The following is a 19619-nucleotide window of genomic DNA, read 5'->3' as shown; positions in this document are numbered from 1 at the left end:
ACTGGCAGTGTATTAGCATTGCGCTAACTGCTACACTAACCACACCGCCCAAGTTATAGGAAAAAGAGACAATAATAGTTGTAACTAAAATTATACAATAACATGTTGTATTGTGGAGTGTCGTGGCTGTCACGTGACAGTACTGCCCATTACCTGGTCAGAAGACACACCACCTGCCAATCAAGGTTTAGCCCCGCCCACCCATCAGTGCACATCTGACCTTGCCCCTTTAAGTACCCTAGTACATGCCCTGTAAAATACCTGAGCTGGATTCCCCCAACCCTCCAGTACTATAAAGGGTGCCACGTGTGCTTGCCATCATCAAGGGATCACCCTGCTTCACTCCAGGCCGAGTACCGTGGAACGGCGCTGGAGAATCATTTGGTGAGGAGTGCACTGTTAAAGGGTTGGGAGTGTCTTTGTTAGTGTTCCAAGTAACGTAGAGCCGTGTATGCACCGAGTCAAGGGGTGGCGGGTATCATATTGCTTTTTTCCTGGATAGTATGTAACTACTTCATTGCATGTGCGCTTTATCCCTGTTGCAATTTTTCCCATGCGCATCTTCTGTAAATGGTGTGCATTTTATCCCTTTTGTGATCTTCCCGTGCATCTTCTGTAAATAACGTCATTTATTGCCAGACAGCATTCAGAGTCTTGCTTTTGAGACGTGTCGAATCTGTTCTCTCACTCACAAAACATGTGTTTGTATTTGAAATTTCTGCTTTCATCGCACTGGATCATGCTGGATCCGGCCTGTTGCCTGTGCTCACCCTGCAGACCCCATCAGAAAAATGAGCTGACCCCTTCCACTTGAGAAGCATACAACAAAGCAAGAGGCCAGATGCACCAGTGTAAAGGAACAGCTGGCAATTTCTCTATCAGAATTTTGTATTTGCTGACGACGACAGTGGTGGGCCTTATCAGTAAGAACAAGGAGACAGCATACAGAGATGAAGTACAGACACTAATGAACTGGTGCAGAGCAAACAACCATATCTGAACATTAAAAAATCAAAAGAGTTGGTTGATGACTTCAGGAAGGCCTGAGGAGATCACACCCCTCCTTACCATTGATGTCTCTACCATTGAGGTTGTCAAGAGTATCAAGTTTCTCGGTGTGCACCTGGCAGAGAACCTCACCTGGCCTCTCAACACCAGCTCCATAGCCAAGGAAACCCAGCTGAGCCTCTACTTCCTGCAAAGGCTGAGGAAAGTCCATCTTCCACCCTCCATTCTTCAGAGGATGTATTGAGAGCATTCTATGCAACTGTATCACCGCCTGGTTTGGAAACTGTACCACCTCAGACCACAAGACCCTGCAGAGGATAGTGAAGTCAGTAGAAAAGACAATTGGAGAACTTCTTCCTAGCATGGAGGACATCTACTACACTCGATGCAGGCGGAAAGAAATAAACATTGTGAAAGACTTCACACATACCACATGTAAACTGTTCTCCCATTTGCCATCTGGCAGGAGGTACTGAAGCACTTGGGCACTTATGTCCAGAGTGGGAAACAGCTTTTTCCCCAAGCCATCAGGCTCCTGAACTCCCAGTACAGATGTGCATAGTGCGCAGTGGACTTCCAATGTAATGAGCGTATACTCTTAATACCTTAATATTTTAATGTGTTAACTGCTATCCTAACTTATATCTACGAACCGGTGCGGACTCGAAAGGCCAACATGGCCTGTTTCCGCTCCGTAAATGGTTATATGGTTATTGTAACTATGCTCTGTGGTCCTGGAAAAATGCTATCTTGTCCTACCATAAGAGCATGGTATGAACAATAAAGTTGACTTGATTTGGTGTACTCTAGAGTGAGCCTTATTAGTTCAATGAAGGGCTCAGGTGATCTCACTGGCTCTGAAGAAAATAAAAACCAGAAATCTTGAAAATGTCAAGTTGTGATCATCTTTGTATCCTGACTTGATAACTTGTGATGGATGTATAGAATTACAAAAGTATTAATTTACATAAAGTAAATAACTTAATATAGATTAATAAAACATCACAAAGAATACAAATATGGGATGTCCACTTAGGATTCAAAAGGGTAGAACAAAATGAGTTATAAATAGTGAAAAGTAAAGCTCAAAGAGAGTTGAGGCTCCATCTTTGTTGTTCATTAAAATGTTATGGAGAGGTACTGAGAATGACTAAAAAAGTTAATGGAACATTGGCCATCTCAGAAACATGGAAACCTTTTGGTGCTAATCCTACGCTAACTTTCAAAATGTAGCTTTATTGATTATAGCATTCACAAGGCTAATCTGGTACTTTTTTAATGCACAAATGAAGATACCTGCTGTATATTTCCAGTATTTACAGCTATTTTTAAATATGATGGTTTCTGCCTCTATCACTTTTCCTGGCTATGAATCCTAGATACCCACCAGTCTGAAGAAATCTTTACCTAACTCCCCTCTAATTTTTCTATAAGAAACATTAAAATTATGTTCCTGGTATTTGCCCTCTGTGTCTCACTTAATTTTACATAGATTCTTGCAGAATTTTATTTAAAAAAAAATAATTTGAGTAGCAGCCCACTAACCAAGACATGACCCAGTACATAAGATGGCTGATAAATGCGGTGACCACGCACACCCCGTGGGGTGTGGGGGCCAATGACTTTCATCCCAGGTGACCACCTGCACGGCAAGAAACAATGAGCAACGGCAGGAACGCCAACCAGTCCGAGGCCAGTGCTTCTGTGACGTCATTCCTGTCGTCAGCAGCAAGGAGAACATAAGCACAGCTGCCAGTGCAATAAATCAGTCTTCAACTTCAACTTCTTAGATGTGTGTCCACACTTCGCTGTAGCACACACACTACATTGGTGACTCCGGCAGGTCCAACCAGCAGTTGGACCCAAAGATGATGAACCAAGCAGCTCTTCACGCAGTTTCGTTGAAGTCGTCGACTTTCTGGGCATTGCAACCACACGTGTGGTTCAAACAGGCCAAGGCCCAGTTCCACCTTCAACAGATCACTGTCAATGTCAAATGTTACTACAACGAGGTGAGCCGCTTGACCAGGACACAGCAGCAAGGATCATCGACTTCCTGCGCCAGCCTCCGGAGCAAGGCAAATCGATGCCCTCAGGGAGCTATTAGCCTGCACCTTCTGGTTCTCGTGGCACAAGTGCGTTGCCCGATTGTTGCATATGGACAATTTGGGGGTCAGGGCCCCATCTGCACTCATGAGCGAAATGCTCACCCTTGCTGAGGGACACAGGCCTTGCTTGCTCTTGGAGCAGATTTTCCTTGAGCAGCTGCCTGAAGATATCCAACTCTTGCTCGCTGATGAGGATTTCAATGACCCCAGGAAAGTTTTAACCTGGATGGACATGCTCTGGAGAATGAAGAAAGAAGGAGCAAATTGCTAGCCCCTGCACACAGCAGGCAACAAGTCCACAGCAGAGAGGTAAGAGGACCCCCTGACCCAATAATATTGTTGCTATCACCAACAATGGGGGTACGGGGGCCTGTTGTTGCCGCCCACCCTGTGTGTTTCAGGGAAATGCCATGGCCAACTGTCATGAAAGGGTGTGGCGGTTGGCCAACGTGACAGCCTCCTCCACATGTGGAAATCTCAGGAAGGTGCTTTTTCATTGACACAGGCACTGAATTAAGTGTCCTTCCGCCCCACCCTCCCCCCTCCCCCACCTCCACCACACAGCCCCCTTGGCCTACAACACCCGGAATGGCAAGCACTGAGGGCAGCGATCAGCACCACCTTACGAATTTTTGGTACCTGCACAGTGCCCCTCCTCTTCGGCAGCAACCGGTTCACGTGGACATTCATGATTGCAGCTGTGGCGCAGCTGCTCCTTGGAGCAGACTTTCTGCTTATCCATTGCCTGCTGGTGGACCTTAAAGGGCGGCATTTGGTGCACGCCAGGATTTTTCAAACAATGCCCCAGCAGGAAGCCAAGTTACCTGCCCTCCACCTCGACTCTATTAGTCTGTCCAACAATGCATTTATGCGGATCCTAGTGGAGTTCCTTTCCATTGTGAAGCCACAGTGTTTCTCCGCTGAACTGAAACAGGCCAGAATGTGGGGTAAGGCACCACATTCTCACCAAGGGCTCCTTGCTCCACACCAGAGTGCACCTCCTTCCCTCCCAAGAAGCTCACTCTCGCCGAGATTTTTTTTTAAATGGAAGAGCTAGGGATAATGCGACATTCCAACAGCTCCTGGGCTTCACCCCTGCACATGGAACCGAAGGCAGCAGGAGGGTGGAGGCCAAGTGGTGACTCGCCGCCTCAGCGAGGCCACCACACCTGACGAGTACCCCATGCCCCATATCCAAGACTTTACCGCTAACTTACAAGGGGCATGGGTATTTTCAGAAGTCAACCTCATCAGGGGCTAACGTCAGATCTGATGACTGCCATCATCTGCCCCTTTTGGACACTTTGAATTCCTGAGAATGCCCTTTCAACTTAAGAATCTAGCCCAGTCCTTTCAGAGGCTGATGGATGCGGTGGGCTGGAATCTCCCATTCGTGTTCATCTATTTGGATGATATTTTCATTGTCAGCCACAATCACACAGACCACGCAGCCCATCTAAGGTGAATGTACGCCCGGCTGCAGGAATTCAGACTAACTATAAACCCTGCTAAGTGCTAGTTCACATCGGAAACTATCTACTTCCTGAGGCATCGAATCAACAGGCATGGAGTGAAACCATTGCTCGAAAAGGTAGAGGCCGTTCAGTGCTTCGCCAAGCCCCACACAGTGAAGGGATTGCAAGAATTCACCAGTATGATTAACTTTTATCACTGATTCATACTGGCAGCGGCCCACATCATGCGCCCCCTTTTCGCTCTCATGGCAGAGAAAGGTAAAGCCATTACCTGGGACAATGAGGCCTTGGAGGTGTTCCAGAAGGCCTAGGATGCACTTGCCAATGGTCAGAGGCATCAACTGCTCTCACAGTAGATGCCTCCAGCACAGGGGTAGGGGGAGTACTGGAGTAATTCATCAAAGGGCAATGGCAGCCCTTGGCCTTCTTTAGCAGGCACCTGTCACCACCCGAACTCAAATACAGTGCCTTTGACCAGGAGCTATTGGCGCTATACCTTGCAGTCAGGCACTTCAGGTATTTTTTGGAAGGTAGACAATTCAGAGTATTAACGGACTATAAACCGTTAACCTTTGCCTTCTATGAATTGTCGGACCCGTGGTCGGCCAGACAGCAGCGACATCTTTCATACATGTCTGAGTTCACCACAGACATCCAACACATTGCGGGTAAGAGCAACGTGATGGCCAACGCTCTGTCCCGCCCTACGATTGAGTCCATCCAGGCTCTGTCCCAGGGAATAGACTATTCCATCCTGAGATCCTGGCATACAGAATGTCAGTTTCTGGGCTCAGACTGGAGGATGTTGCCATCGGCCCTTGTAACCAGACACTCTTCTGTGATATTTCCACCAGCAAACCCTGCCCTGTCATGCCAGCAGCATGGAGCCGTCAGGCTTTCGATGCAGTGTGCAACCCGGTACACCCAGCCATCAGAACTTCTTTTAAAATGGTGGCCAGTAGGTTCGTCTGGCACAGCCTCCAGAAACAGGTCAGTCAGTGGGCCAAGACCTGCACACCCTGCCAGACATCCAAAGTGCAGACACAAGTCAAGGCACCTCCACAAACCTTCAAGCCAGTGCGACGTAGATTCAGCCACGTCCACATTGACATGTAGGGCTGCTACCAGTCTCCTGCAGGGCAAGATATCTCTTCACCATGATTGACCACTCAACAAGATGGCCGGAAGTGGTCCTGCTGGCCGACACAACCATGAGACTTGCACCAGGGCACTGATTCGGAGTCCCGGAGCATCTGATCTCTGATAGAGGTACACAGTTCACTTCAGGGCTCTGGGTGGCGCTGGCCAATTTGCTGGGAACCCAGCTCCTCCATACCATGGCTTACCATCCTCAACCCAACAGGTTGGTGGAGCGGTTCCACAGGCACCTAAAGCCAGCCTTGATGGTTCGGCTCAAGGGGCCAAACTGGGTAGACGAGCTACCCTGGATCCTCCTGAGGATCCACACCGCACTGAGAGGAGACTTCAGTTCCTCAGCAGCCGGAATGATGTATGGCACACTGTTGGTGATACCAGGGGAGTTCTTGGCCGCTGCCAAGGTCCCAGACAGCCTCATTGACTAAGCTAAGGGAAGAAATACTGGATATTCTAGCACCTCTGCAGCCTCCACCACACAGCAGGCCAAGTTTTATGTCCCCAAAGACTTGGAGATCTATGAATAAATTTTCATTTGAAGGGTGGCACACCAAACACCTCTGCAATGGCCGTATGAGGGGCTGTATAAAGTAGTCAGATACTACAGGTCGACATGTGTACTGGATATTGACAGTAAGGAAGAGACTTACGCTATCAACCGCCTCAAACTAGTTCATCTGGATATTAGACAACCAGTCTCCACTCAGCCCCACGATGCAGAGGTAGGCCACGGAAAGCAACGGTTCTGGGGTGGGTGTCGTGTTGTCGCCTTCTAACCAGGATGTGACCCAGTATACAAGATGGCCGATGAGCATGGTGACCGCACACACCCACAGGGGCCAACAACATTCGTCCCAGGTGACCACTTCCACGGCAGGAAAAATCAAGCAAAGGCAGGAATGTCAACCAATCCAAGGCCGGCTTTGCTGTGATATCACTCCTGTCATCATCAGTGGGGAGAGAATATAAGCAGAGCTGTCAGTGCAATAAATCAGTCTTTGACTTCGACTTCTTAGGTGTGTGTCATTCTTTCCACACTTCGCAGTAGCATGCACACTACACTGGCAACTTAGCTAGTCACTTTCTGTATAATTCTCCAGCCCTGGCAACATCCTTTTTAATCTCTTCCTGCCTCTCCAGTGCTATTATGTCCTTCATATAGTTTAATGATCAGAAATATACACAAATGTCTCACTCTGACCTAACTACAGTAATTACATTTGTTTTCTTTAGCTTAAAATTCTTCATCATTAATGCTACCAGTTTTTTTCTAGAGATTTAATACAGAATGGATTAAAAGTTTTACCCAAAATACAGTTATATAGACCACATTTGGATAACTGAGTGTAGTTGTGGACTTAAATCTAGCTTTCCAAAATCTGGAAAAATCCGAAATTCAGAGCACACTGTCCCCCAAGGGATCCAGATAAACGATTGTGAACCTGTAGTAGAAAAGAGGTCTTTTTGTCTTTCATGACTGAAACTAGAAAATGCTTTGAGTTTGAAATGGCTTTCCACACATGGAGTTACTTTCAGGTTATTTCTTAATTTTTAATCTGAGATTGTTTCTGTGGAATTAAGATATATGGTGCAAAAGCATATATCTTGAGGCCTTTTTGAGGAATTAAGTGGCCTGCTTATCTTCCTAATATTTTCCTTCATGTTTTCAGGGGCAAGATGTTTTAAGCAGAAGTTCAGAATTGATCCATTCTGGCGAGTTGACCAAAATCTCAAGACAAGGAAAGAGCCAACAGAGAACATTATTTCTTTTTGACCATCAATTGTTTTTTTGTAAAAAAGATATGCTGAGACGAGATATGTTATATCACAAAGGCCACGTGGACATGGATGAGATAAAAGTTGTGAACATAGAGGATGGCAAGGACAAGGATTTTAACATTCATGTAAAAAATGCCTTTAAGCTGCAAAATGAAACAACAGAGGAAATTCATCTATTGTGTGCCAAAAAGCCAGAAGACAAACAACGATGGCTGCAGGCATGTATTGATGAAAGGAAAAGAGTAGAAGAAGACAAAGAAATAGGTATGTTTGATTTCCAAATGTTAATTAAGAATAAATAGGTGTGATAATTACCTTCAAAATTTGTTCATTTCCTGATGACACAGAGGTGGGCTATTTCATTGAGACAGAGCAATCAAATTCCCAACTAATTTTGTAGTCATAGAACCATGTAGCATGGAAACAGATAATTTGGCCCAACTCATCCATGTAGACCAGTTAGTTTTGTTCCACATTAATCCTATTACTCAGCTTTTGGTCCATAGTCTGTATACTTGTTTGATTCAAGAGCTCATCTAGACACTTCTTAAATGCTGTCAGAGACCCAACTTCAACTGCACTAGGTTCTTCCAGGTACTTTCCACTCTCTGGGTGAAGAAATACCCCTTATAACCCCTTTGAATCTCATGCCCCTTACCCTAAATTTCTGTCCACTGGTTTTGTCTACCTCCAATATGGGAAAAGATTTGCATAGTTTCCAATTATTGTCTGTCTTTCTAAGTACAGGCTGAGCCTGGGTTACTAATGAGATCCTTTCTTAAGTTTGTCTTTGTCGAATTTGTGGGTAAGTCAGATCAGGTACATACAGGTGCATTGTGGAGGCATGATCACAAGTGTAAATAAGAGAAAAATTTAAGCCAAATACAAAGTTGAACACAACACAGTGTTAATGACAATGTGATCTGACTTAAAATGGCTTCTCCTTGAGCCAATGAACCGCTGAAACCGTGCATAGTCCGTTGATAAGTACAAGTTGTCCTCAAATTGGATGCGCTTTACCTGGGGACTTACTGTACTCATTGATTCTCTCCCTCAGAACTTATCTCTTCTATTACTAACATCAGGCTTATAGGTCAATAGTTACTAGGCTTTTCCCTGCTGCTTTTCTTGAAAACCGAGACCACATTTGCTGTACTCCAGTCATCTGTTACTGCATGCTTCCAGTGAAGATTTAAAAATCTCAATCAGATCCCCAGCAGTCTCTTCCCTTTCCACTTATAATAGTCTGGAATAAATTCCATTTAGTCCTCTGGATTTATCCACCTTCAAGATGGCTAAGGCAATACGTAACTCGTTTTCCTGCATTAGGCTTTGACCTATCCTGTCACTGAATTCTCCAGCTCCAGTAAATATTGATGAAAATTATTTGTCTAGGACAGAACCTACACTTTCTGGTTCCATGTATGAATTTCTCATGTACTGATATTTCCCCAAAAACTAAGTCTTCCCATCTTCCTGTCAACTCCCCCCAGATTCAACTCATCATCTCAGATGAGAGGAAACTTGTAGTGGCCAATAAAGCTACTAACCTGCATATCAACTCGGGGAAACGCATACAGTCACAGTGAAAATATGGAAACTATACCTAGACAGCATTGGTGATCAGGAGCTGTTAGGTACACTACTTTGTGCTACATGGCACATTATTAAAGATGCCTGCCATTATTACTGGGTGTATTTTGACAATAAAAGTTGGCATTATTTATTTACAGGAGTATAGAATGCCCCATTACCACCAAATAAATTTGGTCTTCAGACAATACATCGGCACTTGCAGCAAGAGATTATGGCCTGGTTTTTTATTTCTCTTCCTCTCACAAGAAGTGTTAAGGTCCTATTGTTGAAATGTTTTTGGTTAATTTAGTGCACAATAAGGTCTAGGACCAACTGCATGCTACATTTTATTAAGTCTTTGGAGAAATATGGTGGATCACTGCAAGGGATTACAGATTTGCTTTTATTAGCAATGTAAAATATGTGTGACAGTTGCAAGTTTATTTTATATCCTGAAAATTGTCCAAACTGAGTGAAAGTAGTTCATATATTTGGTAAAGAAACCTCCTGATTTGAAATAAAAAGCAATAAATCATTTACATAAAGAGATACTTTATGTTCAATTCCATTTCTAGTTAATCCTTGATGTAGTTCAAGTCGGGCTGCCAGACCTTCAAAAAAGGTGCTGTATTGTTTCCTTAGGTTGTATGTAATTTTCTCCAGGGAACACAGCTCTGCAATTCTGTGTTCCAGCATTCAATGCTCGGCCAGGAGTCGGATTTCCAGATAGCTGCTATGCACTTCCTGGCCACTGGCAATGTGATCAAGATGAATTGGGTTTGAAATTTGGACAGCTTCATTATAAGCCTTGCGTCCATTATATTTTCCAACAGGAACAACTCTGGGTCCTGTGAGAATTCTTTACCTATGATTTTTTTTTCCAGGGCTTGGCCTAGTTCCACCCAAAAGTGTCTCACCTTGGCACATCTCCAGGTGGCATGCACAAATATTCCTGTCACAATGCCACATCTAAAACTTTGGTCTGATAGTTCCAGTTTAGATCTGTTCAATTTTTGCGGCGTCAGGTACCACTGGTGTAGAAAATTGTATTGTACCAGCTTGTACCACGTACTGATGATTTTAGTCGTGCTGGTCGGACCAGCACCATTCATCAATCATTATTCCTAAATCTGGCTCCCACCTCTGCCTCAATTTTTCAAAGCCTGGTTTAGGTCCTTCCATTTGGAGCAAGATAAACATTGCCAAAATGAGTTTCCATATATTCCCACTTCGAATCATGGTCTCTATGTCACTGTACACTGGTAGGGTCATAGTTGGACCTAATTTGTCCTGTAAAAAAGATCTTATCTGAACGTAGCAGTGGAATGTTTTGTTTGATAAATCATACTTCTTCCTAAATTGTTCAAACGACATTAGCTAACCCTGCTCGTAACAGTCCTCTATGCACCTAAAGCCGTTACGACGCCAGGTGTCCAGGATCTTGTTACCCACCATCAATGGTATTAATCTATTTGGAGTTAGGGGTGTTTTTGGGGACAGCTCTACTTTGGTTTCTACGTATTGGTTATTTTTTTTTCCTGATAGCAATTTAGCTTTCCATTTATAAATAAAATCCTCTGCTACCTGCTCGCCTATCACATGCAGGTCGATTTGTGCCCAGGATGGTAAAGAGGCTTATGTTCCCATTTTTCTTCTTTTGTTCGCTGGACTCCAGAGGTTCCTGTAACTTTTTCACCTTTCTTAAGAGATATTCTTGAAATATTTAAACATTGTTTTTCTTCACTGTGAACTTTTTAAACTTAGTTTAAGTAACTCTTTTTAATTAATTTCCCAGGAGGATTGGGTTCCTGCTTCTGTCTCTACTGCATTATGTGACACTCCCCCCCACCTCGCTACTCCCGAAGCATTCTCCCGTTAATGAAGCCCAGCATACCATAGTCCTTCTTAACTGTTTTTATTAACCTATGTGGTGACCTTAAGAGATCTATGGATTTGGACCCCAAGGTCCCTCAGTTCTTCCACAGTTAACCACGTACTCCACCTTCAAGTTTGACCTTACAAAGTGCAGCACATCACACTTATCTGAATTGAACTCCATTTGCCATTTTTTTGCCCAGCTCTGCATCCTTTCTATATCCTTTTGTAACCTACCTAGCCTTCAACACTTTTCACTACACCTCCAACCTTTGCATTATATGCAGACTTACTGACCAATCCTTCTACTTCGTCCAGATCCTTTGTCTAAGGAGTTGTGGAGTTGGCCTCTGCGCATTTATAATTTAACTTTTGATGTAAGTAAGGTCATTGACAAATCAGGTAAAGTAAGTTTGGCCAAGAACATGTACTGATAAACACTTATAGCAAAATCTTGGAATTACATTAATTGGCTTTTAATAACCTTAGTCCAATCATTGAAAAATTTCCCTCTTGATTCACATTATCATTTAATTGAATCCAGTGTTGAGCTGGTGGATTGGTTCTGAATCTGTCTTCTTTTAATTGTTTTATTTATTGCACATTATGTCCTCAGTGTAAAGATGGAACCTTGGCTTTCCAATGATCATGTGAAAAACACGCTTAAACAGATTACTTGCAATGACTATCATTAGAAAATGATGTTCCTTGTACACCCTTATAGTTCCTCCATAAAGGAGGAATTAGGGTAGTAGTGGAATCTAGCAGTCAGAAACTAGTAGCATTTATTTGTTTTTCTAGTTCTGAGCATCACTGATAAAGCCAGCATTTATTGCCCAGCCTTATCCTTTGAGGAAATGAGCAATGATTTTAAACTGAGCTGTCCTTCTGCTTTAAGTAGGGAATTCCAGGATTTAGATACAGTGAGAATCAAAGAACAGGACTTTATTTCCAAATCAGTGTTGGAGGGTTCCTGCAGCTGGTGGTGTTTTGAATGCCTAATCCTATGTCATTGGTGGAAGTGAAAGTTGTACGTTTTGAAGTGTTGTTGGAAAAGGTGAGGTAACTGCACTGCCATTTGTAAATGTACCTACTGTAGCTATTATGTAATCATAGTGAATAGAGTACAATTATGCCAGCTTCTTTTCCTAGGATGCTGTCAAGTTCTTTTGAGTGATTGGAATTTTACTCACCCAGATGAATGGAGAGTATTCCACCACACTTCTGACATGCCCCATAGATAGTGGAAAAGCTTTCAGATGTCATCAGCTGAAAGCCACAAAAACTGAGTGATCTACTCGTCACATTATTTATGTTGCAGGTCAAATTGAGTTTCTAGTCAATGGTGAACCCCAGAATGTTGATGTTGGCAACTCAGTGATGTCATTTAATGTCAATGGAAGGGTAATTAATTCATTTGTCACTCTCTAGTTTGAAAAAGTCATTTTCTGTCACTTTTGTAGTATAGATATTGTTTGTCACTCTGTCCATGCCCAAACATTGTACTGGAGTTGCAAATGAAATTGAACATTGAAAATTCCCACTTCTGATCTTAAAATGGTAGGAAAGCCATGAATGAAGCAGCTGAAGATGTTTTGGCCTGGACATTACCCCCAAGGATCTTTTGCACTGATAGCCTGGAAGTAAATTGCTTGAGCTCCATCAACTGAGACCATTTTGATTTTGTAAGGGAATTATTCCAACTTTTTGAATCTTATTCCCATGGTGCCAATTGTCTTTTGTCAAGGCTTCTTCATGTCATACTCAGTCAAATATTGCCTTGATGTTATGAACAGAAATCACCTCTTTGGTCTGTGATTGGGTCTAGATGGAGTAATTGGTAATTGCTGATTGTCATTAGTGATTAATTGGTGCATAGTAGCAAATTCCCAGCATCTTCCATCATTTTGATGTCTGACAATAGGTTGATTAGGAAGAACAGTAATTAGCTGAATTGGATTTGTCTTGGTTTAGTGAATAAGGCACAAAGAACATTCTACCACACTCCTATCTTCAGCCTGTAGGTAGTTGAAGGTCTGCCAAAATTATTCAGAGCCATATCCTGGCACAATCATCTTCATCTACTTCACCAATGACTTTCCATTCATCATTCACTACCATAAAGAATGCCTACTGAGTCATGACAACTACATTTTGACAAGTCTGATCACCTGGCTGTATTTCTACTCCTTTAGCCTTAGGAAACTGCCAAAATGTTTGACCTGGAAGTCAGCCTGAAGAAAACTGAGGTCCTCCATCAGCCAGCTCCCCACCATGACTACCAGCCCCCCCACATCTCCATCAGGCACACAAAACTCAAAACGGTCAACCAGTTTACCTATCTTAGCTGCACCATTTCATCGGATGCAAGGATCAACAACGAGATAGACAACAGACTCGCCAAGGTAAATAGCGCCTTTGGAAGACTTCACAAAAGAGTCTGGAAAAACAACCAACTGAAAAACCTCACAAAGATTAGCGTATACAGAGCCGATGTCAGACCCACACTCCTGTTCGGCTCCGAATCATGGGTCCCCTACCGGCATCACCTACGGCTCCTAGAACGCTTCCACCAGCATTGTCTCCGCTCCATCCTCAACATTCATTGGAGCGACTTCATCCCTAACATCGAAGTACTCGAGATGGCAGAGGCTGACAGCATCGAATCCACGCTGCTGAAGATCCAACTGCGCTGGGTAGGTCACGTCTCCAGAATGGAGGACCATCGCCTTCCCAAGATCGTGTTATATGGCAAGCTCTTCACTGGCCACCGTGACAGAGGTGCACCAAAGAAGAGGTACAAGGACTGCCTAAAGAAATCTTTTGGTGCCTGCCACATTGACCATCGCCAGTGGGCTGATATCGCCACAAACCGTGCATCTTGGCGCCTCACAGTTCGGCGGGCAGCAACCTCCTTTGAAGAAGACCACAGAGCCCACCTCACTGACAAAAGACAAAGGAGGAAAATCCCAACACCCAACCCCAACCAACCAATTTTCCCTTGCAACTGCTGCAACCGTGTCTGCCTGTCCCGCATCGGACTTGTCAGCCACAAACGAGCCTGCAGCTGATGTGGACATTTACCCCTCCATAAATCTTCGTCCACGAAGCCAAGCCAAAGAAAAGAATTTCTACTCCTGGCATACAAGCAGAGACTGAAGACTACAGAACCAGTGGTGAAGACGGTGAGAGAATGGGCGAGAGAGGAGGAAGAGCGCTTGCAGGATTGCTTTGAATTGGTGGACTGAACCATATTCAAGGACTCGGCCTCAAACTTGAATGAATATGCCACAGCTGTCATTGACTTCATCAAGACCCACGTCCATGAGTGTGTCTCCACGCATTCATACTGGGAGTATCCCAACCAGAAGCCTTGGATGAATCAAAAGATCGCAACCTGCTGAGGCCGAGGTTGATGGCGTTTAAGGCGAGTGATTCAGATCTCTGCAAGAAGTTGTGGTATGGCCTGTGGAAAGACATCACAGCAGGAAGGAGGCATTCTGATACTCATCAGCTATGGCAGGGATTGCAGACCATTACATCCTACAAGGCAAGGTCATACACCATAAATGGCTGTGATGCTTCACTACCTGATGAGCTAAGTACCTTTTATGTTCACTTTGAGAAGGAAAATTCAACAATCCCTGTGAGATTCCTGCAAAAGCTGACAACCTTGTAATATCTTTCCCTGAGGCCAATGTCAGAACATCCTTCAAGAAGAGTTTTGTCTCTCACAGCATTGTGGCCATACTTTCGCCAGGTTCAAGAATGTAAATCAAGGATAATTTGGTATGGGAAATAAATGCCAGCTGGCAATGCCCAGGTTCTCGAAGCTGAATTCACTGATATGATGTTGTCTGGATACATAGTATTTCTTGATATCACTTAGAATAAATAGAATTGGCTGAAGATTGGCTTCTGACAATGTTGTGAAGAAGATGTGGCGGATCATTTACTGGCCACATGGTTGTAAATGCCTTTTAGTACTTGCATGCAAGACCCTGCCATTGCTAAAAATGCAATTGTTCCTTTGAGTGATCGATGTTAGCTATTCAATTGTGTACTATCAATCGTGACTTGTGCCTTTGGACTGTGGAGTCTGGACTTGATCCATAAGAAAGTTGTAATGTTGAAATATCCTACAAAGTCATAGTGAGATATTTTTGTTGTGCAGTGGTAGGATCATAAATTCGAGTTTCTATTCCTTACACCTTACTGGGAGAATTGGAAGGATGATCATTATTGCTTCAGAACAATTTTTGTGCATTGACTGAAGCTGAACACTAATTGCTTTCTTGTAGGATGCATACTGAATAGGATCAGGAATAAACTTGTTTTTCATTCTGGTTCCATAAGATCTATGCAGGGGTGGCTAACCTTTTAATTTTTAATTTAGACATACAGCATGGTAACAAGCCATTTCCGTCCATGAGTCCATGCCGCCCAATTAACCTACACCCCGGAATGTACTTGTGGGCTGAAATGGCCTTGTTACCATGCTGCATGTCTAAATTAAAAGTTTGAGCACCCCTGATCTATAGTGTATCTTTTAATTATATTTTTTAATTAATTTTTCAGGATTTGAAATATCAGAGAGCCAGAAGAAACAAGCTATGTTAAATGCCAAAAAATCCAGGCAGAGCAAAATGAAGGGTAAGTTTAGAGACATGGGTATTCTGAGAGCACACTAAACTTTAAAAGTGATTTGTATTTGTAAGATATTGTAAAACAAACTTCCACAAATGTGAGAAGAAGTAACATCTGGCAATAAAAGCACAATTGTTTTGTTGGAGTTTTGTTTGGGTGGAAGTATGTTGAATCTTTAAACTTTCAAAAACTTTAAAAAAAATCTTTTGGACTACAAAGGTGTAAGAAAAGATTTCCTGTGCTTTTTTCCTCTGTAATCTTGACTCTGCAATTGAAGGACATTTGAACTGTGTGGGTAACACTGTTAAACCAATGGCTCATTATGTGGAGGTGACTCACTACATGTAGGAGTTGATGAATCATTTTCAATTTCTGTTACATAAAATATTCACAAAATATGAACTACTGTATACATTTCTAATGAAGATAATAATTGAATGCTTTTTGAGTTAAAATATTAAAAAGCACTTTTATTAACATTCCTAAGTAAGGAACATAAACTGACCTAAAACCCTACATACAGTATGTTGGGAAGGAAGGCAGTGATAGTAAAATGGAAAATGTAACCAGTACATCACTTTTATTTTATTAGAATTTTAGAATTTTCTCATAAAAATCAAAACCAGTATGACATAAAGCACTTGTTTCTACATAGTCCCCATGATCTTTTTTAATATACAGTACAATTCCAATTATCCAAAATGGTCGGGACCACCCTCATTTTGGATAAATGATTTTTCAGATAACTGGTCATTTAAAAAAACAGCCCAGTAGCAACAATAAATCACTTGTAACAGAGTTTAAACTGCAACAAGGGAAGGCTTTTTAAGCATGAAAAAGTTTAATTGTCACCAAAAAAAAAACAATTTGAACAAGCTAAGAGTTTTTTTTTAATTAAAAATTTTTCAACCTGTGACATCAGTTCAGCTCCAAAAAAATTTTTTGGATAACTGAAGATTTCTGATTGTTTTGGATATCCAAAATGATGTCATTTTGGCTTCAAAATTTTTCAGATAAATAAGATTTATGATTTTTTTTAAAAATCTTCAATTATCCGAAAAAATGATCAGCGCCGAAGAGTTGTCACTTCCGGATCCAAAAAAAATTTGGATAATTGAGGATTTCAGATAATCTGATTTCAAGTAATCGGAGTTGTACTGTATATACTAATGTCAGAATGTCTATTTGTGGTATGATAGAGTACATAATATTAATTATGGAAAACTGAGCTTTTGACCTCATTACTTGCTGAATGCATGACCTCTGTGTATTCACAGTAGGCTGAATTTTAAAATCAAAATCTTTCAGGATAGCTGCATTAAGTATTTGGCGTAATGCCTCCTCCACCTTGTGTGAATAATTTTGTTTTGATCATTTAGAATTCCTGGTCACTTTAGTTGGAATAGGGAAGTAAGAAAAAATTCTAATACTTCTGCAGTTATGAAACAGTATGGCAATGGAAATCACTGCTTTCAACATTTTGCTTGTTGAAATAAATGCCCTTGATGCAGAAGTGAGGTAACAAAAGGGACATCATATCATTGGTGTTTAAAAGAGCTTTAGTTGTCGGTAATGAATTTGTAGTTACTAATTATTACGCCTCTTATTTGTTTAATTTTCTTAGCCTAACTGTAAAATATTAATGATGCAATATTATTCTGTCTTTCACTTTTAGGAATGAATTACAGAGGATTTTCTGTTCCTCCTCTACATCAATCTCTTCATCCACTCCATCAACGACACATCACGGTGCCTACCAGTATTCCTCAACAACAAGTGTTTGCACTGGCTGAGCCCAAACGCAAACCATCTCCATTTTGGCACAGCTTTAGCAAGTTGACCCCTTTTAAAAAATGAAAAGGTGTTTGGTTTCTAAAAAGATGAAAAAAAATTTGAACTGTGGAGATTGAGTTGTTGGAAGGGAATTCTGAGAATAGTTGAACAATAACAAGCAATCAAGTATGAATCTCAAATTGTGCTTCTGCTCTCAGCATTGCTCATTTGAAGCCTATCTGATATCTAATCAGCCAGGCAATGAAGATCCAAGTAGACACCAAAACACTATCATACCCTGAAACAGGAAAATCTTCAGACCTTGGGATTGGAGTGCAATACACAAAAGTACTAACAAAGGATCAGGCCTGAAACATTGCTTACCATTTACTTCCTGTAGATGTTGCGAGACCTCCTGAGTTTCTTCAGCACTTTTGTGCATTGCATTATTTCATACCTGAGTAGGTTATTTTACAAATATTTCAATTGACCTGAATGACACCATTATTGAGGTCAGCATTTCCCTTTCACGTAAGTCAAAGATATTTTAATTAATCGTGTACTACTGTACTTACCTTTATTTTATGGAAATAAAATTTGTCATAAATCTAAATGAAGTAAATCACATGGTCTGGGTCAGTTTCAATTTTTACAAAGTATGTTGTTACAATGTGAAATGGTACTAGGATGTACATATACATCTGTTAATAAACTTAATTTGTGCTTTGATGAATTCCTACAGCAAAACTCAAGGGAAACAAAATTGTTTTTGCCTTAACAATATTAACTTTTCAATGCCTTAAAATACATTGTTTACTTGCATTGAAAGCACAATAAGAAATTTCTTATTCTTGCTATATGCAAATCAGCAGGCTTAATGGAGGAATTTTAATTCTCACATAACTCAATGCCTTTGTTTTTATTTTTCACTATAACAAAAGCATAAACTGAGAATCAAAACCAAACTATTGTACCACCACTAATTAGCTATAGAATACCTTAATGTTTCTCGAAATGGTATCCAGCCATATAGTCTTGTGTTAATGGTTAACTCATCAGCTTTTTCCAAGCATTAGAGTTACAGCTATACAGCACTGAAATCGATCCTGTGGCCCGACTTGTCAATGCCGACCTGGTTGTCTATCTGAATTAGACACATTTGATGGCTTTTCACCCATATTCATCCAAATCTTTCCTACCTAAGAACCTGTCAATATGTCACACATCACAATTATACCCACCTCAACACATTCCTCAAACCTCATTTTATAAAGTCTTGACACATTTAAAAGCACGTTTTAAAGTAGCACTCTGCTTTTTAACTATTGACTAATTTATGGTGTAAATGATGCTGTGAAAATTGAATGGCATTTAAAAGATATATTTATCACAAACAAAAATAGTGGAAGCATGATGTTAGGCGACATGTTGTATCAATCTCTAATGTCAATTACAGTGATATTTAAAACAGAATATAATGTTATTCCTTTAGTGTTGGTGTCCAGTCAATGGGTACTTCAATTTGTTTGCAATATACAAATTGTTCTGGAATACATGATCTGATGCTTCTGCAGAGGTTACTTTTCTTTTTTGTGACATTTAATAATCGGAGTAATGCCTGGGATATGTTAATTTCTGTGCAATCTTGTGACTGGATAAACCCATTTGACAGCTGTACAATATCGGTCATTTTAAAGCATAAATGTACATAACCGTTGCAACTATTTTTTAGCTAGTTTCGTTTTTATTGACATTAAATAATTTATCTAGAGTTATTGTAATAAAAAAATTGCTAAGATTGTTTATTTCAATGAAATAAATATGATTTTCTCACTTCAAACATTGCTTGAAAATCTTTACTTAGTGAGATAATGAAACAATCTGGTTTTACTCGAACCGACCAGTGGCAGTGGTATGGTGCTAGCCAACATTTCCTTTCTGATCCGTGACTGACATTTGTTATTAACTCAAGTCTTGGACCTCTGCATATACACAATCAAAGGCACAACTTCGATACATCCTGAATGGGAGATGTTGGCACATGCTAGAGTAAGTCTAGTGGCATGCAGAAATTTCTTCAAGAGTCCAAATGTACTTCATTTCCAATTCTTGGGTTTACTCCAGGAAGGACCAGTGAAAGAATGGTGGCTTTGTTTGAATGGAATTGCCAATCCTGTGTAAAAGGGTATATTTTTTCACTTTGTTTTACTTATTTATCAATGGT

General features: G+C 41.5%; 1 protein-coding gene across 19 annotated transcripts in view; it reads left to right on the top strand.

The window, feature by feature from the left end:
• Positions 1–19235, top strand: part of LOC138739425 (spermatogenesis-associated protein 13-like) — a 160053-nt gene extending 140818 nt beyond the window's left edge. For all 19 annotated transcript variants that reach the window (XM_069891421.1, XM_069891431.1, XM_069891426.1 and 16 more), the window contains 3 exons: positions 7417–7789; positions 15554–15628; positions 17298–19235. In XM_069891421.1, coding sequence (XP_069747522.1) covers positions 7417–7789; positions 15554–15628; positions 17298–17479 — 630 coding nt within the window. In that variant the 3' untranslated portion in view covers positions 17480–19235. The remainder of the gene's footprint in view (positions 1–7416; positions 7790–15553; positions 15629–17297) is intronic.
• The last annotated feature ends 384 nt before the right edge of the window (positions 19236–19619 follow it).

This window comes from Narcine bancroftii, chromosome 7, assembly GCF_036971445.1.
Source record: "Narcine bancroftii isolate sNarBan1 chromosome 7, sNarBan1.hap1, whole genome shotgun sequence".
In the NCBI taxonomy this organism is placed as follows: domain Eukaryota; kingdom Metazoa; phylum Chordata; class Chondrichthyes; order Torpediniformes; family Narcinidae; genus Narcine; species Narcine bancroftii.
The sequence above is the reverse complement of the archived record's forward strand: the minus strand, read 5'-3'. Positions and strand labels throughout refer to the sequence as shown.